This window comes from Zonotrichia leucophrys, chromosome 2, assembly GCF_028769735.1.
Source record: "Zonotrichia leucophrys gambelii isolate GWCS_2022_RI chromosome 2, RI_Zleu_2.0, whole genome shotgun sequence".
NCBI lineage: Eukaryota > Metazoa > Chordata > Aves > Passeriformes > Passerellidae > Zonotrichia > Zonotrichia leucophrys.
This window is the reverse complement of record NC_088171.1, coordinates 17,378,409-17,405,502: the sequence shown is the minus strand read 5'-3', so window position 1 is coordinate 17,405,502 and position 27,094 is coordinate 17,378,409. Positions and strand designations below refer to the sequence as shown.

Below are 27,094 nucleotides of genomic sequence, written 5' to 3'. Positions count from 1 at the left end.
CCAGATTTCAGCAACACTTGAAGATATTTTATAACTTCACATAGATTTTTTTTCCTGGGATATCAGGACAGCTATAGGGGGTGAGTAGTCAGGTAGTGAAGTACACCACACACATCCCATTCACTCAGTACTGTTTTTAGAATTCAGAAGCACAGAATGTAAAACAATAATGCACACAGTTTCATATCAAGTTTAAGCTATATTTATTTCAAGGCATACTTAAAAACCTGATTCCTGACTAACAGAACATGTGCTTACAAGTGTTTAAAAAAGAAAAAAAGTGTGGTTAAAATCAAGAAACCGAAAACAGAAGCTAGAGAAACAGGCTTAAAGATTACTAGCCATAGACAAATAGCCCCACCATAAGCCTTTCTTCCAAAAGGAAGACTGGAATTCACTGAGAATTGGACCCCAACTAGATCCCAGTTCCCACAACACAACCTGTGGAGTGGCACACACACCTATACAACATTACAGAAAAGGAAAAAGACAGACTTATTCAGCTGAAGGATTATTTCCATACATGCTTTTCAGAGCACCCTATTAGGAAATCTAGTCATGCATTCTGCTGGAGAAGCTGACCAGAAAGGGGACACAGGGCAAGGACGGACCAGAGGGGCTGGGAGAGGGTACACGGCATTCTAGGACAGGAATCAGAGCAAAGAAACCAGCCCACTCGTCCAAGAGCCAGACTTGAGCTCGTGCCTGGTTCTTCTTTCCTGGTGCCAAGTGCAAATGGGAGGACTGCTATGGAGGATACATATTCATCCCTCAGACAGCACTGAAGGAAAGAAGCTTCTCACATTATTCTCCCAATGGTTATTTCAGGCATGTTCATGTGAGAGGGTGATCAGATAAAATGGGGCACCTGACAGAAGCCAGTAGGTCTCACCTGTGAAATGCCACCTCACAGAATTAGGGTCTATGAATGAGAAACATCTTTGGAGAGACACAAGGAAGTCCCATCACACCCTCACCACCTGCTCCCCACTTTCCCCAACTGAGAGGAAGATGATGTCAACACAGAGCATAAGGAGGGGAGGTCCACAGAGCATATCTGGGAACAGGGAGAGGAATGTGGGAAGTAAGACTGGCAGATGGCAACTGAAGGCAAATGGAGTTTGAGTCCTGCAGAGGAAGAGATTTTTAACAGCTATAGAGAGGCCCTTCTTATGGAAAGAAAGAAAACAGTTAAGACAACAGCCCTCCCTCCTCTCTGCTGCATTGGTGAAATGCCAGAAGCACTTTAGCAAAGTTCACATAAGCATGGGGGAAATGGAACTTCAAACATCTGGAGAATGGAGGTCAGACAGCGCTGCAGCAGCAGCTGGCCCCGCACGCAGGAGGCGGCTGTCTGCCAGCATGTCAGCCAGGGAAGAGGTGGGATGGGGCTGGGCCTAAAAGCAAGAGCCTGGAAAACAGCAGATTGAAGTTCTATTCCTGGCTCTGCCAGACTTCCTGTGCTATGCCAAGCGAGGAGCTTTGCTGCTTGGGCTTGGAGCTGTGCACCTGCACCAGGAATAGACAGGGCACAGGTGGGCACAGGTACAGGCAGCACTGCCACAGCTGCCTACTCTGGGCACAGTGACACACAGTGACAGCCCAGATTTCTCTGTTAAACACTTTCCACTGATGTTTTTAATTGCTAATGAAAGCACACAAATGAGTCACAGGTAACACTTCCTGTGCTCTGGCAAAACCTACATACACTGCAGTAAGAAGTCTGTTATGAACATTATTCATTAAAAAAAAATAAACACTAGCTCTCCAATGACCTGTGATACATGTTTATATGGAGTACAACATATTTTTTGTGTTCTAGATAAGCTTCTTTTCTTTCAAATGCAACTGCTATTTCAATACCTTCTTCAAGAGCTTGAGTATAATAAACAGAAAAAATGCATCACTAATGTAAATCTCTGTGGGAAGACAGAAGAGGAGACAAGGCAATTATCTCCACTTGCCTCCTAAAGTCTATGCTTTTCAGCACCCAATGTCAGGAGTGGGGGAAGAGAAAGAAACAGCTTCCATGGTGTTATTCCCTGTTCTGACACAAAATCCCTGATCACTCTAGAATATGGTTTCCAGTACTTGCAGGGGATTCAGCTGTGGCTGAACCCCACACCCCATCACTTCAGAAGCACAGCACAACAGGAAGTACAGACCCAGCTCTGCATCAGATCAAAACTACAGCACATGGCAAATTACCAACTGGTAACCGTTCACTTGAGTTTCACACTGCCACAAACATCTTTCTGAATGTCAGTTCTTTTACTCAGCCCTTCCTCTAGCCCACCACTTCCCCTTCACCAAGACAGGATTCCAACAAGAGAACTCCCAAGGTCCACCCCCTCTCCTCCAGTGCTCTACACAGTGAACTGAACAGACATTTCAATGCTTAACTAACACCAGTTGCTGATTAAAATCAGTCTTTAAATTGGAAGACACTTCAAAAGAGAAGTGTTTCAACAGTACAATCCGATGGATTTTTGACAGAACAACATTTGGGATGTGCAGTCATGTTGCATTTGTATTCAGCCCTAAAGAGCAGATAAATGCTTTTGATTATGCAAAGTCAAAAATCCCAGCTGTATGTGTAAGTGTATTTCAGTCTGTGAAATTAGATATCAGTAACTTCAATTTTTTTTCTGGGTATTCCTGAAGATGTGCATGACTAAGTCAATTCAAAAGAAAAAAAGAAGAAAAAGAAATATGCTTATGCAAACTTCCACATAAGAGTTCCAGCATCTTAAAGTAGCTGACTGAGTCCTTTTCCTTACTGGAAGCAATGCACTTGTCTAGAATTAAACAAAACATGCAAACCTAAATATATTTTTGACTGTAGGAAAGCACAACAGAAAGGAAAAATTAAATGGCTTCTTCAGTAGTTTGGACTCACTAAGAACCACCATGGGAGTAGAACAAAACTGTATGTCAAACGAAAAGCATTTTGTGTGCCAAAAAAAGCAACTTCATAGGAGATGAACATGTGCAATTGCAAAGAGCACTGCAGGTGGCTGAAAAGGAAACCATCTAAAAAAAGCCTATAAAAAATAAACTCAACAGAACAAGTCTTAATTTTCTGAAAGTTTGTCTGAGGTAAGAGTCTGATAAAGCTGTAACAATGATGAGTCAGAATGCTCATGTCTGAACAACAAATAAAAAAAAGCCCAATACTTCACATTTAGTTGTAAGTTGGCAAGTCAAATTGGGAAGAGCATGGAACAAAACCCATGCCAAGAGAAAGTGAGCTAATATTGCCTTAGCCTTAATGCATCACCTCTTCAGTGCTTTATTTAATCAGCTCTAATAGCAAAAATAAAATATTTTCCAATAATAAAGGTTATGTTATTTGGATGGGATAGTGGACTTATTGTATATTTCAAAATAATTATTATGCTATAGTGTAAAAAATCTCACACATAAAAGCTATTCTCATTTATCACACGTATTTACTTGAAAGTGGTCTGGATTAATTTTCAGACACATTTTTCTTAAAACAAGAAAATTCCAACTAGCAAATGACCTAAAACCAACAAAAAAAATACACATACACAAAAACACCTCTCCCAAGCATGCCCCTTCTCCACATGAATTCAGGGCCTATGAGATGTCTAAGTTCTGACAGATGTCTGACAGTTCTCAGAGACTGTTTCCCACACACATAAAACAAGGACAACATGTTGGAATTACAATCCTTTAGCTACCTGCAGATACAGTCTGATTACAAATCACCCAAGGCACAATGTTCCTTCTATCCCTCTTTGATCATGTCATCTGATGGCAGTGATACAAGCTAGTGGAAAATGTGCTGGTTTTCAGCTGGGTCAGCACTGCACCAGGACTAACTCAGGAGTTCAACAGCCATCACGTGGTTAAAGGTCACACTATCAACACCACAAACCCTCTTGCATTAGTGCCACAAACACAGCTTACCCTACATGAAACGTCTATTTCTCATTTCCTAAATGTTCAAGAGTAGAATATTCCACTTCATCCAGAACAGAACTACTAAAGTTCTGGACTTCTTTTAAAAGGATTTTTTAAATTAAAATGTAGGCAAGATGTTACAGCAAACAACTTTGTGGCAGCACTACGAGGTGTTACTCCAGTGGAGTGATAACTACCAACAAGGATTTGTTTCCTCTTGTCCCCCTGCCCATCAGTAAAATAGGGTGGCAGGACCAATCCTCAGCCACTACAGATTCCAATCTAAAAGTTTTCAGTACGCATATTCTACTTTACAGTTCACTTACTCTACTCATACTACTGTCTTCTGCATATTCTTGTAGCAAATAGCCCTTCCATGTCCCTTGAGTACCAAAACAATCTGGGCAATTTCTTGCTTTCGTTTTCAGAGAGAAACATAGAACAAAATGGATCCACTTCCTTACTGTGCCTGTCCTTTCTCAAACCCCCTTCAGCAAGAAGGTACATCAATACAGGACAAGATTAGAAGTATTATGAACTTCCATCAGCTCAAGCTTAAGATACTCAGGCAAAAAAGGAGAGTTGACAAAAACACCCTCACATGTTTCCTAGGACTGTGCTACTATTTTGGACTGAGTCATACAGACTTTTTGCAATTTGGGATATATTAAGTAAATGCAGAAGACAGACAAGCAAATCACCAGCATGTATGACATTTACCAGTTTAACAAAGTGGGAAGGAAGGGCCAAGGCAGAGATGGAATTGCTAAACTTGCTCTAATTCTCTATTGCCATTTTTATTCCCACACACAACTCAAGCAGGAAGTTGCACATTGTTTCTGTAAATGGATTTCCCTTAGCCTCCCAACCCTTGGCCACAACTGATATGAAATACTGCAGTTCTGTCTCTTGGTAACATCCAGATGGCCTCAGAAGTCCCAGCAGCACTTACCCCATACTGAGCCACAACCTTATCCACCCTAAACATTTTCTACCTAAGGCAGGGCCTACTGGCAGAGGGAGCCTGGCCCAAGAAGAAGCTGCGCCATAAATCAGCCCCTCCATCTGGGTCACACCTCAGGCCTGCACAGGCACACACCCAAAACTGAGATCTTGACTTTGTCCTGTGAAAGAGCACCTGAACACAAACACTGCAGCCTGATGGCAGGTTAAGAGACAGGGCAAGTCTTGAAGAGAAGCTTTGTGTGTAGGCACAGAGACACAGGCACACCACTATGTCCCTGCTGCTTAATGTATCATTCTACTATTGCTACAGTCAATTCATTAGACTGGTAATGTGCTCAGAATCAGCAATTTCCACTGTGCAGTTATTAGCATATTGATTAAATATGATTGCAAACACTTGGGGAGAAGCAGAGCATTAGCCACTGGAGAAGACAGAGAATGAAGCCAGTCAAAGAAGCAGCTGGAAGTCTGCAGTTTTCAAGACCTTGTCTCCAGGATAACTGAGCCCACAATTCAGGGAACAGGGGGCAGAGAACAAAACACTGTCTGTCACAAGATAATGGCAGGAAAAAGAAGACTGGCCATCTCCTGCTGTCACTTGAGCAGAAGTTATACATATGCTACACAAATATTGACCACTGAAATGTTTACAGCTAGCTGAGGAGGGCACAGGGGTGTCCTGGTGAGGATGCTCCCAACACCATGGTGGGTTATAAGCCTCTGAATGGCACCACACAGTTTCAAGAGGCAGCTATTCCACAGCACAGTAACATGTGCACCACTGGACACTGACCTGCGCAGTGCTGGACAGCCAAACACACACTGCAGGAAAGCTGAGTGCACAGGAGAGCGGTGGGGATTGACAGACAGCTACCTCAGTCAGGGAGGGAGGTGCTGCTCACTTCCCAAGAGATGAAGGGTACATCACAACACTATTTCATGGGCTGCTAAAGACAGCTGTGCAAACTTCTGTGGCCTACCTCCCCCCACTGCTTTGTCTGGGGAGGTCAATGTACTTTTTGGATTTGAACTGTGTATATCCACTCAGCAATGCAGAGTGTGTTTATTCCCAAAAGTATACAGCTAATATAAACAAACAACTACACATTTGTTTTAAGAGCTACCACGACTAAGGAATCTCGGCAAATGGGAAGGAGGGGGAAGAGCACACAGGAAAATTATCCAAGATCTGCAGACTGCTCACAATCTGTTTTCCCAGGATGTTTGCTTAAGTCACATAATTGTTTGCAGAACCTCTGCTTTCTAAAAATGCATTTGGAAAAATTCATTCCACATTTTCTTAAATCAGTTCCTACTGATTAGATGATGCTTTTCAATATTCTCAAAGTAGGTGACCAGTCATTATCCAATAATGACCAGTCAGCCTCTGAAACATATTCTAGGCAAACATTTCGCATGAAAATGAGTATTTTTAAAGTTTTCCAAATAATTTTTTAAATGTCAGATATATTTAGTCCGAATATTCAAGCCAGCTCTAGTAGAGAGCACCTCTGAAGAAATTTTTGCATTGACTGAAGGACTACACATTAATGCAGCTCAAGGAAATAGAGTCTTAAAGTTACTGGGCTGAAAATAAGATGTAACTTGGAGTTGTGGTCCCCTCACTCTCCTTTTGCTCCCACCAATGGAGGTCTAGAAGTATGAAGCAAGCTAACTGGGAGTGAAGCTTGATATTCTTGCTGCCAGCCCAGGGGCACACTGCACTGCAGGAGGAATCTGCTGCTTAAAGCAGCAAAATCCCCAGTGACTGAACTTGAGTTTTGCTCAGTGAAGGTTTATGGAAACCATCCCCCGCTTCCTGAGCTTTTTGTTATTTATTCATGTGCCACAGCCTGAGCTCAGAAAAGGAAAAAACTTGTTATTTTAACCAAAGCACCATGAACACCCCCAGCAATTCTCTCCTCCAGTTTTAGCATTCAGATTCCAGAGTACCATCAAACACAACTACTACACCATGAGTGCTTTGAAACTGTAATAGATGCACCACTTCTGGGGCCAGCTGTCATGCTACCATCAAAATAAGACACTAGCAGACATATCTGTGAGTCTGAATACCGTCCATAACACAAAACCAGATATGCTTAATTACACATCAGTTTAGGATGAGGCCAGACCAGGGATATGGAAGTAGTGCAATGGCCATCCTCAGTGTGAAGAGTGGAACAAATAAAATAGAGGATGATCTGGCTCCTATCAGCTTATAGGTGATATAACCCTATTGGTACTGGCTCTTAACTTGAGATTCAAAATGCATGAGGAAACTAAATCAGAATACAGTGACACAGGTAAGAGATTAGATAGCTGAGAAAGGCTAATTTGCTTCAGGCCTTTTGACTGAAGGACTTCTCTCTTCACCTTAACAACTCATAATTACATGAAGTTAGAACATTTCTGTTATGATTTGGAGGTTCCTCCATTTCACAAATGGAGATTGTCCTCAATTACTTCAGCATCTCGCTCATCACCACAGCAGGAAAAAAGTGCCATGAGATGGAGTCTAAAATAATATCATATTTCTACCATTCTTCCACTCTCAGAAGCCATAATCTGCTAAGACACACGCGCAGGTCAACTGCATCGTTTCAAGTTAAGTTTCTTTCTTATTTTTAATCTAAGTTTTAACTAAAAGAAATTCAATAACTATTTAGAGGAATGCACAAATTGCTAGTCCACAACAGCAGGCATTTATTAGCTTATCATACACTACCTTTGAGCTATTAAAGAGCAAAAAAATATGTACCCTGCTCGAAAACTTCAGTTAGCATCTTTTTCAGCCTAGCTTAGGTGACAAACCTTTTTCACAGTAGAACTCCTCTTTTCTAGTCTTCTACTACATCTGGCCATTCCTGCATCTTGCTCAATACTTGACTTAACAACACACGTAAGAAAATCCTATAAATGGACAAAGAAGGATCAGCTTCCCAAAGACGACGTTTATCTTCTTTCCAGTCTGATAAAGGTTGATTTGTGGTTTGAAGGCTTATCTTGCAACCTTATAAAGCCCAGTTTTGAACATGGTTCAAAAATAATAACTTAAAATGAAAAAAAATAATCCTCTAAGACACTGAGTTCATCATGCAAGCAGAAATTTCTACATTCAAATCAAGCCCTTCAGTCATTATTCAATTTCCTTGTTTTTATATTTTCAAATTATGTCCCAACTGACTTTTCCTGAAGCAATTATATGTTTTATTATTTCCATCATGACCCCTCTCAACTCTAAGGTCCCCATCCTACTTGTTCTTAGTTTATATATAGAAGCCTAATAGCATTTAATCATACCCTTGCTGCTCCTGGTCTTGCCACACAGAGGAATTTGAGATAGCATGACAAGATCAGGTTGATTACTATTTCTCTCTTGCAAGCAAGGACAGAGAAGCCAGTTAAAGAAATAGCAAGCCATGCTTCAGTCCTGGGGTGAGACCATGCTGAATTGTACCATTGTAAATAATCATCCTAGGACAACGTGTGAGGGGAAGAAGAAAATGCTTTTAGGCATGAACAGGTGAAGCTACATTAAACATTAGCACTCATACAAGGACACATTCATTAAGAAGTCACAGCTACTCAGCAGATTCTCAAAGAGGAAGCAAACAACATACAAAACCATCACCATCAATATGTGATTCTGTGGTCACATATTACTTAAATTTTTATGCCCATAAGATAGAATTAGATACAATATTAGTCAAAATTATAAAATAATCTAACCATTTGTTGGAACTAGAATTTAATATTAGAGAGGAAAATGACAGCTTTAGTAAGCTACATTTTGGAATTGAGAAAGAGGCACACATACTTTCATGCTGGTTACTTCTACGTGCATAGTAAACATCCCAAACAGAAATGACTGAAAGAGCAAATGATGGCCTTAGCTAATTGTCAATCAAAATGTGCTCATTCAAAACCCATTCTGTGTTTTGTCAAAAAATAAAAACCCTATACAGAGTACAGCTTTTAAACAAACAAATTTATAGTTTTATTTCTATTATGGCCACAATGCCCCCTCTGTGATGGCACTTGCAGCAGGGTCAGGGAAGAATTAACAATATTCTCCAGCAAAACAAGCTGTCCCAAATAAACATTCTTCAGGGTAACCTATTTAGGTCTTTAGCCAGAAATTATATCACCCAACATCATTTCACATTTTTGTGCAGTAAAGAGAAACTTCCCTTTGTGGTTTGTGACTGCCCCAGTGATGCAGAGATGATGCTGGGGAAGGGAAGGAATTCCCACTGGGGCTCCAGAGCCACACAAGTGCTTAGTAAGATCAACATAGCTGGACAGATTTTAACACTTCATACACACTTTATCAAAGTTACAAAAAAACCAACAGAAGTTGTCCCAGCTTTAGAAGACCAGCTACCAAGTAATTCATAGACCTCCCATGTGTTCTCTATATGCGTACGACCTGTAAGGGGGCTTCTACAAGACAAGCATAACATGTATCAATGGGCCCCAAAAGGCTACTAATAAAGAGAAAAAAGTCAAACCAGCAGCACCATAAAAAGTGGCAGCATTATTACTGGCTGATAAACACTCATGTGAATCATTACTTGGTTTTCCACCTGCAGATCAAAGTTAACTAAGCACTTATTACCAGCCAGAAGAAAATACTACGCAATTCCTATCTGAATGGCACAAGAAGTCCAGCCACAAGCACCCAGCAGGATTTTTTTCTTGAGTGACAGCTTCAGTGAGGCTGTACAATGAATGCTGTTGCTCATCTTCTTCACAGCAAGCTTCTTGCACTTGTTTTTCCCCTCAATTTCCCCAAAAAGAGTCAGTTAAAGCGCACCACTACCCAGCTGCCACAAAAAGCAAAATTCCACATAGCTGCACTGGATGGCACAGGTACAACAACTGAGTAAATGCTTTGGTAGCTGGCTACCTGCTGTTTTATAAGGCACAATGATCTTATCATCTCATACACTGCATTTATGCAATTAAAAAACATTGACAGAGATAAAACTTTAATTTTATCTAAACCAGGAAGTATTCATATGTGATGACTGGTGGGTTACTAAGACTGGAAATAGAAGTAAAATCACTTTCAGGCAGCAAGCTAACCAGATGCATCTGAAGAAAAAACCCCAAGATTCCTTGGAAAGTCCAATATGTGACTTCATATCAGGTCAATGACACATTTCGTCTGTATGCTTTATCTCCCAGATATGAGAGGTTTTAATGAAAAAGACTGCGCAAACACTGATGTCTCCTTTGTTACACAAAATCGTCAAAAAGGCTTTTCAGAGTTATGTTCACAGTCCTGGATTTTTGGCTTTGACTTCAGAAAACAAGAGGCTGCATCAGGTCTCTTAATTTAGTATCTAGAGCTTACAGCAAAATAACCACTGAGCAGAAAGAAGGTTTTAATGGTCTAAAACACACTGAAAACTATACATTCAGACTGCCCTTCTAGCAGACAGTGGAATGGGAATAAGCATATGAAGGAATTCATGACAGTCAAAGGCTATTAAAGTAAGCAACTTTGCTCATTCCCCAAAAATATGTTCAAAACCCTGCATTCCACCGGGAAAAAAATAAGTGTACAACAAAAGTTTCTGATTCAGTTTCTTCATCAAAGCAACTGCTCTTGCCCCTCACAGAAAGGCTGACACTGTGGTTGCTCTCTCATAGGTGTTTATAACTGAGTATCATGGGAGGGCTCTTTGATTTGTTTGTTGGTACTGTGCTGGGATTTTCTTTTTGACTGCATCAGCTGAACTGCACAGGGATTACAGACATCCTACATGCATTCATTTGTGGACATGAAGGGAATTTCTCAGCTGAATAGCTGACAAGGCAACTCTTACACATTACACTATTTTCTGAGCAATTTATATATATCATGTAAAAGCTGATATGCGCAAAGTTGAAAACAATTTTCATAAGCAGACAGATAAACAGAGCAAGCACAGCACAACTTCTTGGAGCCTTGGCCTCTATGAGGGAGAGAACAGGAAGAACAGGATGTGAAGCAAAGGCCACAGATAACTGTCAGCACTTTATTAGGAGAGAGAACGTCACCCAAGGCAAGCTTAATCTAAACAAAAGGTGCAAGTTTCTTGCCATATTTAGAGTATTTGTGGCTGCTGACAGGCACAGGCAGTCCAAGAGAACCAGACAGAAGACATTAGCTTTCTAATATAGACAACATTCGATGATGCACTAGTTCCTGCTGATACTTTTGGTCTCTCCACACACTTCTGAATGTGTGGAAAGGAAAGTCTGAATGGAAGTGGAACTTACAACATTTATAGATATATGATGGCAGCTTCTCCCCTGACTTTGTAATTATCTGCCCCCCTCCATCACCAATCAGTTCCTATGACTTATCATATGCCTTTCAAGGATACAAAGTCAGCTTTTAGGATACATCCAGCTGCTGCAGTGTAACACCAAAAAGAGTAATGGCAGAGATCCAGTGCTGCATCACACTCCAAAATAAAAAGGCTTTTCCCAGCTCCATGTACTAATCTGCCAAGCGTCAGCTTATGGCTAGCTGTTTAACATTACACTGTCACCATCAGGCAAAAGACTAACTGCAGAGACAGACACAGACTTAAGTACTACTGGGCTACCATAACATCACTGCTTTGCTTTTTCTTTAGCAGAGCAAACTAACACAACTCCTTCAACCTCTCCTTGCAGGCTGCTCCATGCCCCTGATCATCTCTGCATCCCTGTCTGCTGGACTCCCCAGCGTTAGTGGTTTCCTTAAATCACTCTTGAACAACACAGAGGTGACACAAAAAAAAAAAAAAAAAAAAAAAAGAAAAACCAACAAGCCAGACCCAGCACTCCTGATGAAATCGCATCACTGCCTTTGATCTGTCAGCCGCAATCTTCCCAAGGCAGCCCCACCACACTGCTTCTCTTATTCAGATAGCCTTGTGGTGTTGGCTCAAGCTCAGCACAGCACCCATCAGCACACCAGCTCCTTTCTAACCCATTACTACTCACACAGTCTCCTCCCAGTGCATACAAATGCACGCTAGGCCCTACCCTAGGGTGTAGGACCTTGCACCTTGCCCAGTTTGCCAAGGATTTTGCTGGTTCAATAAGAGTCCTGTGTACTGAAGCTCTGCCATTTAGTGTATGAATCACCTTCCCTAACTTAGAGTCAGTCCCAGACTTGTTGAGGATATGCTTTATGTTCTGAATGGTCTCCAAACAATGTTCTGAACACTGTGGGCTCCAGTACTGATCCTGCTGTTAGTAGCAGTCAACCATTTGCTAGTTCTGGCTAATCTTCTCTCCAATTAACAGTCCTTCCATCTAGCCCATATGTTCTTTAGGCCAGAGACAAAGGTCAGGGGTCTAAGCATTTACTTTTTTTCAGTGAGGCAACTTCAGCACAGAAGTACCTGGACAGCTGTACCTTGCAAGCACAGTCACCATTAAGAGGATCTGGAAAGGTCTTTTGCTCCCATCTGTAAGCATACTAAAGTACTTCATGTAATTGCTTTTTTCTAGGCATGACCATCCACATTCATCAGCAGATCTGTCACATTTTCTACCCTGTTTCTACTTCTTGGCTTTCAAAAATGAATTAAACTATGCTGTGATCATACAGCGCAATCCCTAAATTAATTAGTATCACAGTATCACATTAATCCAAAGCACACACACACACCTTGAAAGCTCTTTTCCACAAAAATTCAATCATAAAGGGTCACCACTGTACCTGCACAGCCTTTTGCCTCTTCAAACACCAGAGATGGGCTGAGCATGTAACAGCTCTTGTGCTCCTCTTCCCTGCCAAACACCAACTTGCTGCTGCTTTGCAGCTCACCCCTTACAGCCCCGGAACATGTTCAGCAGGACTTCTCTGAAACCTAACCCTCATCAGTCCTGACTGGCAGCAAACCCACTGGAAAGGCCTTAGTATTTGGGATTGTCCCTGTGTGATTCAACACAGGCTACAGCTGCAGGACTCAGCCTACAAGCAGACATCTGTGTCTCTGCACTGTTGCCCTGACTTTACCTACACATCCATGCCACAGCAACATAAGGCATTTGGCCTTCTGCTTGCACATAGCACTTGAATTACACATGCAATTAATTAGACATGGATGGTAACAGGCAAGATTCTTCTGAACTAATTCAGGGGAGTTTTTAAATTATTTTTTTAGTTCTAAAAGCTTATCACTTTAAATGGCAACAAAAAATGTGTGTGTATCTTTTTTTGCTGAGAGTGATGTTTTCAGAACACTTTCTTGCAATAGTCCCTATTTTGTATTAGAGGAGCGCTTCAGATGCAAAAGAAAATCTTCACACTGAATGTTTAAGGAGGGCAGTGTTTCCTGGTGAAAATTATGATTTCTTTAAAAGGAGACTATTGCTTTCTTCATGCCTGGATTTAAATACTGAGCTATTTTAAAACTGTTTATGTAGAGGGAAAAAAAAGGAATAGTTGCTACATCCAGTGCTGCAGCTCTGACATAAACATGAGCACTGATCTGTTACATTTTTCAGTTTTGACACAGTAAACAAGGATGCCCCTGTCAACCTCTTTCCTCTGAGAAATCTGGCTGCCCCATCTTCATTCTCTTGAACTTTATGGAAATGAAGCAGCAAAAAATGTATCTTAAAGTGCTTGTTTTAAGTCAACTTTCATTTCCAAGAAGAGAAGAGGAAGAGCTGAGCACAACCAAGAATCAGCGCTGAGTACAGAGGGATGATCACTTCCCTAGTCCTGATGGCCACATTACTTCTGACACAGGCCAGGATGGCACTGGTGGTCCTGGCCATCTGGGCACATGCTGCATCAGGTTCAGCTTCTGTTGACCAACATTCCCTGGTCCTTTCCTGCTGGGCAGCTTCCTAGATACTCCTCCAAGCCTGGAATGCTGCATGGAGTTGTAGTCCAACTGCAGCACCTGGCACTTTGTCTCAGTGAACCTCAGACCACCAGCCTGTTTCATTCCATCCAGCCTGTCCAGATCCCTGTTCAGAGCTTTCCTGCCCTCCAGCAGACCAACACTTCCACCCCACTTGCTGTGTCTGCAAACTGACTGAGGGTGCTCCCAATCCCTTCATCCAGAGCATTGATAAAGCTATTAAACAGGACCAGCCCCAATACCAAATCCTGGGGAACACCACTGGTGACTAGTGACCAGCTGGATGTAGCTCTATTCACCAACACTTCCAGGTTTGGCCATCTGCAGAGTTTTCTACCCAGCAAAGAGCACACCCATCCAAGCCATGAGCAGCCAGTTTGTCCCAGAGATGCTGTGGGAAATGATACCAAAGGCTTTACTAATGTCCAGGTAGACACATCCACAGCTTCTCTCTCATCTGCTAAGTGGGTCTCTTTGTCATGGAAGGAGATCAGGTTGCTCAAGCAGGACTTGCCTTCACAAACCCATCCTGGCTGGGCCTGATTCCCTGGTTTCATGTGTCACATGTTAGCACACAAGAAGGTTTTTGCTCTGGCTGCTATGAGAAAGCAATTCCATTGCCTCCACCTCAGAAAAGTGCTCCCTCACCATACTGCGATTACTCATGTGAAGCCCCTGTGTTTGTGCTTAACCAGAAACCAAAGCCAAATAAATTGTTTCCTATAAAACCAAGCACAATTTTCATCTGTAAAATTAGGCTCCAGTAACAATATAACACACTAGTTCATCACCTAACTTTTCATGAGTGTTTTTTCCAGTGAAGAGGATACAAAGCCAGGAAAAATACAGAGTGGCTACTAATCAGGCTTATCTATCCAGGGATTTAGCTTAGAGTCATTCTGGAGAACATGCACAGTGAACTGAAAAACAGTATGGAAACAGAAACTGTCTGGGCTCAGAAGAGCCACAGGACTTTCTTTCTTAGAAGAACTATCAAATTGTATCTTATTTCACAGACAGCTGCTCGTTTTTGCAAACCCCAGAATCGAGTAATTGACCTGGCAATGCCTCAGCTCTGTGCTTCTAGGCAATACTTCTTAGAATGCCTTATTGAGAATTTGTTTATCCTCAAGCTTTAGTAACATGAAAATATTCACAACTGATACAGGCACAGGGAAGGACACTGGAGATCCCAAAGCATTTCACAACAACAGTCTATCACAGCAATTGTACAGCCGATTTAAGACAGGCGGTTGAAGCATTTGAGCAGAAACACTTCAAAGCAAATAGCTGAGCTGGTACGTGTGCACTATCTGTATCCAGTTTAATTCTACAAAATTAGTCTGCAGAGGTTCATTTATAAGCAAGGATTAGTTTCAGGCAAGACCAACCAGGACAGAAACTACAAGCAAGTGACCTTGTTAAACACTCCTCAAAAGCTTAACAAAGCACTGATTGTTCACAGCCTTTAGCAAACAGTTCATGTATCAGGTGATTCAACAGCTTTCAGCATAGTGCCTTCAGTCCAAGCAGCAAATAGTACAGTGGGTTAACACCTTTTATGCTAGTATCAAACATTTTGGCTTTTTCCATGGTTAGCCATACTAGTTGGCAAATGAGAATTTAAAAATAATCACTTGACACACACACTGTAGCTCTCAAACATTTAAGAAAAGATGTGCTCAGTATAAGAGGGCATCCAATGCTTGGGAAAATCTGCAGATTCAGTTCTTTTTTCAGCCATTTCTTAAAAGGTGGTCATAATCCCAGCATCTCTGAACACTTAACAGAAAAAAAAGCTTATCTAAAGCAATTTCATTTCCTCCTACTTTTGTTTCAGTGGCAGGTACTTTTTAAATACTCCACACAGCTTTTAGCATTGTTTAGTTCTCAGCACATGTTAACCTCACATGCCTTTTTGATAGGTTTGTTACTAGGAGGGCCCTTCCATACGCACTGGAATCTTCTCCCTGCTGACATGCTTTTGATAAACCACTGTGCTGCCATTTCACAAAGATGTTTAGAAACCACAACTCTAAAAATCCAGTAAGAGTTAGCAGGGCTGGGAAGGGAGACAGCAGAGACCATAAGAAGCATTTTCTTGCACTTATTTGGTCTAAGGTGTACCAGCAACAGGATGCTGGTTGACCAACTAAGGTTTTTAATTCACTGGCTGCACTGAAAAACGTTTTAGGTTGCATCCTGTGCTATTTGTTTACAAAACATCTCAAAGAGACACAGGGCAAAGCCCAGTGAAGATCTGACAATTTCAGTAAGAGCACAAGAGAGCGGACACTGGGCTTTTAACAACTCCCTCAAGCCCACTTCAGAACAGCAATGTAAGGGTGAAATAACCGAGTCCTGTCCCTGCCTGCACTGGCACTAAGATGGCACACACCTGGTTATGCAGCAAGCCACTTCCAGATTAAACACAGCAGACACTTTCGGCTGAGCTGGCATACAATCAGGCCAATGACCAGGTACAAGGCAGGCAGCAGCAGCAATGCTTCCCCCCCCCACAGAAGCAGGCAGCCAGGGTGAAGCTTCAGCCAGGGAAATACAGGCTGCCACAGAGAGGGATAGAACTATTCTTTCCTGTCATCTATCTCCATGTCCTCAGAGCAGAAACTCCAGTAATACTGCAGCCACAGTTCAAGTCAGGTCAGCTCACTCATTCAGCTGCCTTGGCTGGGAAGGAGTTTGGCTTGAGCAGGTAGTGGCAGTATGTGAACCCCTCTCCCCTTCCACACAGCACATGAAATTATATCCTGCAAGGCTATGAAAACAAATGAACTCACTGCATGTGTTAAATAAAATACCACCTCCCATATGGCACTTCTAACTGGATTTCCTTCAGAAACAGAATCCTTCTCTCTAGCCCTCCCTCAAGCACAGCTTCAGATCTTAAAATCTTAATAATTAATTCCTGCTTTAAATCAAATATAATTCCAGCGTTCTTGATATAGGAACTATTTTACTTTGGTCATGACCTTAATCACAAAGCATGTTTCATAAACATTGGAAAGAAAAAAGCCTTACCATTTTCTATCACAATAAAGAAATCAACATAAACTATCCAACTCAATAATAAGAGACACAATAATGCCTCCTCCAACACTGTCAGTCCTCTATTAAAAAAGAAAAGAGGTTACCTGGGAGATATGGTTGATGGAGGACTCCATCCTCCGTAGCTGGGACGCCTGGATGTCCAGCAGTTGTAATACATTGTTGGCCAATGCATTGATCTGATAAGCAACACTGGCTAGAGACTGAGTTGTGTAGGCTTTCGTCTCTTCTAATGCTTTCCTTTTATCTGGAGCCTGTAAAGCAAAACAACAAGACATCTGGTTTAGGCCAGGAAGTGGATGGGGAAAATGGACAGGAACAAAAAATACAACCTACATTTGGAAGAATCTGTAATCAAGAAGGTCTGGCTGAGCAGCCAAAGTACTTGATCTGCATGAGATTTTTAAAAAAACCTCAATCATACAGAGGCGAGAAAGTATTTGAAATATATTTAACAATAATAAATTTAGGTGCCAAGAAACAATTCATTCAGTAGGAAAAACAACACTACCGTGATTTGCTGGAGTTGATTTTTTAAAGCCTGTTCAATTCCTCATTTCTCAAAAAGCCTCCAAATCCCCATGACCACTGAAATGCTCCTTTTGGCATTTCTTATGAGGTCATGCAGCCCAGGCTAATTAAGACAGAAAAATATTTTCCCACAGTCGGGTGTCCCCTATTCCACATGCTATCTACAAAGCCCACCCTCCAACTATGCTGGCTACTACTCCCACAGACCAGGAGAAGGATGAGCAGAGCATCAGGATGGCATGCACAGAGGCCTCCTGCATACAGGATTACTTGTGAAATTATCCCTCCTCACACAAAAGCTTAATAAACTTTCCTGGACAGCTGAGAAAGTTCATCACTGATATTCTGAGGCATCAGAAGGGAATATATGCTTTCCCCTGAAGGGTAAAAATACAGGGAAAGGGTAACCTTCCTACTGAAATCCCACCTTGCTAAGGTAAAGTCCTCAATCTGTCCTGAGGCATGGCTCCCTAGTCAGAGGGCAGGTTACTGCCCAAGACCAGGAACTGATTACATGACTTGAGCTGCATGGCCCAAGTAAGTCTCTCCTCTCTGACAGGAGATACCAACAGCACCTCTACCACGAAAACACACAGACAGAAGCCCTTTTGAAGCATTCCCTGTATCACACCTTAGCAGATGGCAGTGGAGGCCATGTATTTCATCTGTTACCCAATTTGCAAACTGCAACTATCCAGAATTTCCTTCCACTTGCAATAGAGATGCACTGCATAAGGAAGAGTTTGCCATACACAATGACTCAGTGCTAATTTCTTCCCAATTTTACATATTTGTGGAACAAACACTAGACCTCAGCAACCAATAGAAAAAGTCCATATTAACAGCCCCTTCTAATTAGACTTCTATTTTTATTGTTGATTTCTTTGAATAACACTCTACACACATTGCACGCAAGAGTTACAACGTTAAGCACAAAGCAAGGAAACAAAGACACTCCATTAGCATTCAACTGAGCCCTATGTTTTCCACTTTCCAAACACTCATTCATTTTTAAGTCCTGTCTCTTATTTTTAAGAAGAAAACCAGAAGGCAAGCTGTTCATATATATTATAAGACTTGCATCATTACCTACATACTGCAACTTTATGCTACGCTACATTTTGCTCATATATTATCTAAACACTGGTGAGTTCCCCCCAATTCAGGAATTTTGTTCATATTCATGACCAACATTCCTAGCAATGTTTGACATTTATTAGTGACACTTGACACTTAGTTAATGCCATTCTTCAAATGGAATTCATATACAGAAGACTTCTAAAACATGAAGCAGCAAGAATGGTTCAATGTAAACTGCTGCCAAAGGGCAGAACAGCTATTGCATGTACTAAGGAGAGACTATGTAAAACTCCATTTTTTAGTATTTCCAAATGCAAACAAAGTTACCTTTCATCTAAAAAAAAGTATTGTCATTTCTAGCTGTCAGGAAAAATTAGTAAAAGTCACTTTGCTTCTTCACTTGCACATAACCTGCAAAATAACTACTAAAGGTTTAAAAAAAATTTCTGAAAAGAAAAAATTCTGAAAGGCTTTCCAAAGAGATATTTTAAACTTCAACTCACAACTAGCAGTGACTTTAAAAACATTGTCCTACTGAATTACAGCCTAAAGATAACAACTTTATCATACTTTAACTTCTGCCACTGTGGAAAATGGTAAAAATGCAGGTAGCAGATCAGTGGTGTCTGAAATAAAAGGTTAACTGAAATAGATACAACTAATAAAGCAGCAGTCAACATTAGTGCAACTTCATATAAACTCAAGTGGAGATCTGCAGCCTTTACGCAAGCAGTTTTCTTATTACAAAGTTTCAATTAAATACTATTAGGCTAAACACTAAGAGGTGACAAAGTCACAGCACTCCATTACTGAGTGTTGTCAAAGAAGAAAACTTCAGTGTGTAACAAGTTTCTTTTCATCTGTAATGATTCGTTGATTAAATGTCTCGCTCTCATTTGCCTAAGCACCAAACGTTTTAGTTATTTGCTCAAATTACTACTTTGGCAGCAGGATTAAATGAACATAGTTGAGATGTGGAATGCATTTCATGTCCTGTAAGAACTAGATCAGGAACATTTTCCAGCCTTGCAGATAATTCAGGCAATTTCAGTTTGCTGATTAACAGTTTAGATTAGAACTTGACATACAGTCTTTTGCATTATTTTAATGCGAACTGCTGGCATCACAAGACATAAGCTAAAAGCTTCACAGACAGCAAAGGCAGGAGGGTAGAGGGAGAAGCCAAGAACTGTGTGACAGAAACAGGAGGGAGCAGAGACTTCCAATGTTCTTCAGCTGTTACTTTCACATCTTTTCTTAAGCAAAAACTGAAAGCAGACTAGAAGACAGCACGTGTTTATATTCAATGTAATACACAAGCACTAGTTAACCACTCAATTTTGAGACAACACAATACAAAGATTGTCACCTGACTTCTTTCCTAATGGTTCAGAATTACTTTGCAATCTAGTATTAAAAGCTTCAAAGAAATTGTTTTTTCACAAGTTGTCCTTGATATAAACAAAAGAAATTGTTTTTTCACAAGTTGTCCTTGATATAAACAAAAATTTGATCCCATTTAGTAGCAAAGTGGATATTCTTTACAGAACATCATAGCTTTTGAAGATTCCCTCCTGTAAACTCCCACCTGTATCCCCAGTTCACCTTTAACAGCCATGCGACTATGACAAAATTGCTGTTTGAAACTGCCTTCACATAACTAGATTAAATACTAAAAAAATTTTAAAATAAAACCTCTCATATAATTTAATGGGGTACATAAAGAGAGTTAAAACTGCATGGCACTCCACACAAAAACACATACCATGTATTTTTGTCAAATGAAACTTGGATTATAAAGCTTCCTTGAAGAGTTTACATAAATACTATTGTAAAGTCAAAACTGGTTCTGCACCCAAGCAATTGACACAATAAAAGCAGAGCAGAAAATTAATTACTGAGTCTCCAGTTCAGTGACATGTCAAGGTCACTCATGAGGAACCTCTCCACCACGCTACAGCTGATCTTGACAAGTCACATCTTCCCCCTCTCCAAACTGCCACCCACACAGGCACATCCCCACAACACTGTGTGTGCATTGTTCAAGCCATCTGCCCTCCCAGCTCCCTCTCTCTCAGCTAATTCCCACCATGTGCCAGTTCATACAGCACACAGCATGTACAGGCTCCCTCCACAAATCTCATCAGCTCACACTGCAAAATCGTCTTCAGAAGTCAAATTTTCCCCTTCAAACACACCAGTCCATACCCTCAGTACCTACTGTCCAAACTCTCTTCTCCCTCTTTCAACTTCAGCTCCATTCCCTGTGCTTGAAACTCCCTGTAAGATAAATTCCCCACGAGAACAACTGGTTCCATTTGACAAAGGTCAGAAAGCAGCTTATCAGATCACACCAAAGCTGGCTGGCCTAGCACAGGCAAATCAAAATGCCTCCTTAGTATGTGCCATGGATTGCTCCACATATTTCATCTTCAAGCTGTTGGAATATGTGCAAATTCAAGCAGAGAAAAACTCATCCAGGATAAACTACTAACAGAGAACTGCCTTAAAGCAGCCCAATAATCAGTAAGTGAAACAGAGCTCTGAAGTATTGAGTGCTCAATAGCTCTTCAGATCCTTGGAGTTCTGTTGCTGGGCTTGATCACTCTCAGCAATCAACTTTATACTCAGTTCTATTTGCCTCTGCTGTCACTGCTTATGCCCCTTTAAAATGCAACACTGCAGTACATTTGCATTTGCTTCACAGCAAACACAAGAAAATTGTTCAGTCTTATGCTTTGGTATTTTTGAAAAAGAATTCTACCTATCATTAGTTGATTAACGATAAAATTAGGATTACTACAGTCAGTTGCCACAGGAATTCAGCAATCTCTATCGGGCATCACAGAATGCATTCACAGAATGCATCTATGCAAAGTCGTCAATACATTCATTAGTGTTCTCTTGTGTTCATCTCATCATGCATCTATCTTTGGTATTTAGAGAATGCTTTCTGATAACACAAGCACAACAGTCCAGGATTCCAAGTCCTGTTTTTTTCACTAGGGTTTTGCGCCATTTTATCTCAGAGGTCTGTACCAACCACCCAGTCAAAATTTCATCTTATGGGCTTGTGTTAACTTCAACCTACAGCAACTTTTCAAGTCAATAGGAAATACTTCTACAGAATGGTGAAGATGTACATTCTGGAAGTGGCTTGGAGACTCCTAGACATCAGTACTTTAACCTGCCTGAGAAACACCTGGGGGTACTTCAAAATGGAAGGAATGGACTTCTGAAAAGTGGTTTCCACACTCAGAAAACAGGAACACACCTCCCTAAAGTAGTGGCTTGTAACATTATGTGGAGCTTCAGATACATGTGTCTGAAGCTGCTGCTTCACTGATCTGATAAGGTTTTTAACAAATCAAAGCTGATCTTGAGGGTTTCTTTGCTACTTCTGACTGCTAATTGCAAAAACCTTGGGCATCTCTAAACTATTCACAATATATGCTCTTAGACCAAGTATTTCACATCCAAGCAGTAGTAATGTGTTTTTAAAAGGTTTAAATATGCCGTATACACTAGATTAGACTTTTGGCTCAGGAGCTAAATGTAATTTATGTTGAAAGCCATGTCCCAAGATTACTGCAAATAACTGAGGAGCTACATACTGAAATAAGTAGGTACCCCACAGATACAGGTTCTCCCTTATCTGTTTTTCATAGAGCTTGTCAGACTGCTTTGTAAACACACTGCACCACAGTAGACTTTTTGGCTGTTATGGATGGTTATTACATCAGAGTATCAGTTATACATTAAAGAAAAGAGAAACACTGACAAGTCACAGCAGCAAATGCCACAGGTTTCTACACTCTGAAGAAGTTTCAGGAGGTAACTACCTACCTGGAAGTCATCCAAGTAGATCTACACAGACTGTGGTTATTAGTAGCAGGTACTCAGCAGGGAGCATTCAGGGTTTTTATCACCACAGATACAGCCTTAAGGGATATATGATATGGCATTCCAAAGTGGCATGGGAAACTAAGGTTTCAAAATTTACCAAAGGGAGTGCTTACATTACATATGCCATGTAGGTTAAAAATAAAGTATCAATCAGTATGTATGTCAATTGTCTCCTGCAACAGGTTTACAGCACTTGTGCCATACAGCCAATTCCATTGAAGAAATTCTCTCTGCAATGCATTAGGCTTGGCAATACTTCAAGGGGATGGATGATGTGCTGAGTACATCCCAATATCCACAGAGTTATATCTGGCCTGGAATTTACCTGCCTACAGCTTGGACTGTTCTTCACTGATCAGCAGCCCAATTCCCCCTCTGGAAAGTGAAGCAAGCCATCAGAAGAGTTAGCTCAGAAGTTCAAACTCAACCCTTGTCCAACATATTAGGACAAGAGACACCCTCCCACAGCACCAGATAAGGCTGCAGAGAATTACCAGTACACTTCACCTAATGTCTCAGTTCAACTTAAGCAGATCACTATCCATATTCTTGTTACTGAAACCCCTTGCTCTGCCATTCATATAATTACTATCATCAGTAAAAACAACTGTGGGAAATTTAAAAAGCAAGCTTTGTGGGGACAAAGAACAGGAAGGGACTTAGTCCAAGTACAGCCTGTTAAAATGACAGGACCAACCCAGCCCCCATACAAAGCAGCACTAGAGCCAAAAGCTACACATATTCCAGACCACTGGCAAATCTCAAGTAAAATTCTGCATCACAGAGATCAGTACTAATGTTCATGCAATACAAAAATGTTCAAAGGTTTTACTCAAGTGATTTTTATCACAACTTGTCATGTTGTTGTAGCTTTCTACCATTCCTGAATTTGTGTAATTTGTGCAAGTAAAAGCTCAAAATTTTAATTACCCCACAGCCTGCAAGATATTAATAGCAACATATTGCAGTCACTGAACATGTCCACCTCCTGTCCAAGGTCTCTCCAGGGGGCTGGCAGTCAATCCTTCACTGACAGTGAAAACAAGAAATAGAACAGACTATTCAGCACATAGTGAGAAGTAGTGTCAAATAGAAATATCAAAGCTCTCAATCACTTAAGTAACTAATTGTTCCAGGTGTATGGAGGAATCTGAAAGCCAGGTAAGGTACAGAAGGATGCCTAACCATTAAGAGCAAGCCACCCAAGACACCTCTCACTATGGAAACCCCAAAACCAGCATGATTAAAATTCTTTCAAGTTCATTCAGTAAACAGTAATTCTTTCCATCTACTAAGGCAGAAATCCTCAATAAACACAGCAAAGCTAGCATCTACCATTCAACTCCAGGGAATTTCCTTCCAGCATCTAAGACAGAAAAACCCACTGGTATGAAATAATACCATGTCTGTTGAGTTTCTCCAGATAAGATGCAGTAACTCAGCTAGACAAAATGCAGAGAAACTGGAAGAACTTGAAATCTCTTCTCCCCAGGTAAAGACCTTGCACAATAAAGCCGGAATTCATTCAAGGCACCAGAAGATGAGATGATCACCACCACCACTACACCACAGCCCACAAACCATATTTCAATCTGTTTCTTTTTAGAAACACTATCTTGACAAAAAACATTGACGAGGCAGCTTCTTTATCTCAAGGGTCAAGTCACATACCAAATTACTGTTTAACAAACACATACAGCAGTGTAACCAGCAGTCCCTCTAATTCCCAAACTCTGTTTCAGACAAGCCCTTCCCCCAAATCCTGTATGCACGAGACAATCAGCTAGAAGCAAATCCTTCATTTCCATCAATAATATTCCCCTGACCAGTCCTGAATAGCCTTGATAGCAAATTAGCATTTCTATGGGCTGAGACAAAATTTAGTCGATCTCACTGTGTCCCTGATTTTCTTTTACTTGCATTTTCCATTCTGTTGACTAACTATAAATAGAAAAGTCTCAATTTTTTAAATTATCCTCTTTTTTCAGGAAGGTAGAGGGAGAAAAGCTTCTTTATTAAGGGAAGAAGTTAATTCTAATAGAAAGTTTAAGGGAAATACATATATCATTCATATACATATATACATACATACACACTTAAACAATAAATAAATTTTAAAAACAACAACTGAGGAATTCCATGTTAATCCAGGCTGCAAACATTATAGCAAGAAATAAATCTATCCACTAGGAATGTGATTTATAAAGCAATGCAGACTGACAGATGGAGCCTGGGAAGGTACATGCCAGCTGCTCTGTTAGTAGCATTTTCTGCCCAATGCAACAAATAAGGTTCATTGGCTCTGGACTAAGCCACTCCTCTTATTAAAAACTTACATATATATATTATTTATATACAATATCTAAAAATACTGTTGAAAATGTAATTTTCAGTTCTTCTGCCAAATCACATCACAGAGATATCTCAGTAAATATGTTGGCACAAAACATTGTTACTGTCAGTTGTCACAGTCTGTCTATACAACCATAACTGCATGCCACACTGAACTCAAGCGACAGAAGCAGACATGCCCATGTGTCATTTTCACACAACCCTTGGACACTCAATTAGTAAGGCTTCAAGGCTGCACACACAGCAAGGCTAAGAAATTTGGTCCAAGTCTTACATTCTGTGTTTTACATGATTTAGACAATATAAGCCTCAGTACAGTATTTCGTTCCTGTAAAGCACTGCCCAATAGCTGCACATACAGTTGCTCCAAAACTACACCTTGAACTTTCTTGCAGTGTCTGATTTGCCTTAAGACATCAAACACAACTTTCTTCAGTGCAGACATAAAGCAGGCTCTGACATCAGAGATACCAGCTCCAGAGTGTTTGATTCATCATCCCTAGGTGTATTTACATAACGTGAGATGTGGCACCTAGGACATGGTTTACTAATGGACTTGGCATTGCCGGGTTAATGACTGGACTTGATGGCCTTAAAGGCCTTCTCCAATCAAAATAATTCTATAATTCTGTGATTCTAATGCCACCCTTGGACTATCAGACAAAGAAATCCTTGGCACTTCCATAGCAGTCTTCTTCCTTCAACACTACGAAAGCTACCCAAGGCTTTGGAGCATATGATTGTTTTGACACACCAGAGCAGATAACAGCAAATTAGAGAACTTACAGTGCACAGAGAAACAAATAGAATGTCTCTCAAATATTGATTTTGTTTTTGTAATAGGGCTTGAAATTAAAATGGCTTTCTGTTTACTTTCTTAAGTGATGGCTCCCACCCTCAAATATTAGCTCATCTAGCAAAGACATGCTCCTTGGTAAGTCAGAGACTTATTCTTCACACTTTTTTTTTGGTGAGAATAAGAAAAAAACACTTCAGTATTTATTAGTTACTTCAATATCCTCTCTGTGATATAGTGGCAGCGACGCAGAACCAAACTCAAGTTTCTCCAAATGGAGAGAAAAATCAGAACTCGATAGACTTTCATGTCATGCAAGCCTTTGAATCCAGACAGCTCAGTCACCTGCTTTGGGGCAAAGCTGCTCAATTCACTCGTGTGTAAAAGTTTCATTATGTTTGAAACAATGTTCGCTCCTATGGGTTTTGCTTACCTCTTCAGTTTACTCTCAAGGACTGGTGACTGCTGACATGAAGTCTTTTATTTCTGTTCTGACAAATCAAACTGAGGGTCTAAATCCAGAATACAGCAAATCTTTATCTGAAGATAAGCAACGTGCTAAAATTTGATGACTTGACAGGTAAGCTTTAAAGACTTTTTTTTCTTTTTTTTCCCAGATTCTCACTCTCTAGTCCTCCCTACCTTCTATGCAGGCCTGGAATACTCCTGGGGAGATTCCAATTAGAGACAAGAGGAAAAGTTTTCACAATGAGAACAACCAGTCAGTCACTGGAATAATCTTATCAGGGAAGTGGTGGATTCCCCAATACTGGACATCCAACTGGACAGGGTGCTGGGCCATCTTGTCTAGATGATGCTTTCTTTTGCACAAGAAAAGCTGGACCAGATGATTATTAAGGTCCCCTTCCAACCTGGCAATCTATGTTATGTCAACAGTGCTCTGAACCCATACAACAGGGTAACCTCAATATCTGTGTGCAAAACAAACACACCGAACATCAGCATCCACTAAAGGATTGGTCCAAAAAACAAGGAGGCCCACAGTGCAGAGTGTAGACCAAAGCTACACTCTGCACTGCAACAGGTTCCTCTCCATGGAGATGTCAAAGATGTTGCAGGACAACAAAGCAGCAAGGAAAGTGGGAAAAGAGAGTAGAGAAAGTCATTAGCAGGCCTGTCCAGCTCCAGGGAGAATCTCAAGGCAACAAAATGTAGAGCCAAGAGTTACACTGGCTTTAAGACAATCAGCAAGTTCCTGGATTGCACGTGTTCCTAATTCAGGAACAGTTCTCATGTTTAAGAGAGTCACTTTAGACACACAGCTGCTGCCCAGATTTTACAGTTCAGGCAGTTCCCAAACATCACAGTATTTTTAAAACAAAGAAAACAATGGCCATTATAGGATCAAATTCTCTACTCATGCTTTGTATCACTACACAGCTGACTATTTAGTGTCTTGAAGATGAATACACTCAGTCCAGCAGAAAATCACCACATATCTCACCATACTTAAACCAGAAACTGGTGGATTCCCACAATTTTGTAGCAGCTTATTTCCCAGCACAAGGCATACTCTCACATAGCACATAGGCTATACAGTGATTTCATGGCAATAAAGTAACGGACTGCAATACAAGGA

The 27,094-nt window shown here is 40.8% G+C and overlaps 1 protein-coding gene across 11 annotated transcripts in view; it reads right to left on the bottom strand.

Annotated features, from left to right (window-relative positions):
- ABI1 (abl interactor 1) overlaps positions 1-27,094 on the bottom strand; it is a 77,180-nt gene that overhangs the window by 36,901 nt on the left and 13,185 nt on the right. For all 11 annotated transcript variants that reach the window (XM_064704076.1, XM_064704074.1, XM_064704066.1 and 8 more), the window contains exon 2: positions 16,916-17,083. In XM_064704076.1, the coding sequence (XP_064560146.1) occupies positions 16,916-17,083 (168 nt within the window). The remainder of the gene's footprint in view (positions 1-16,915; positions 17,084-27,094) is intronic.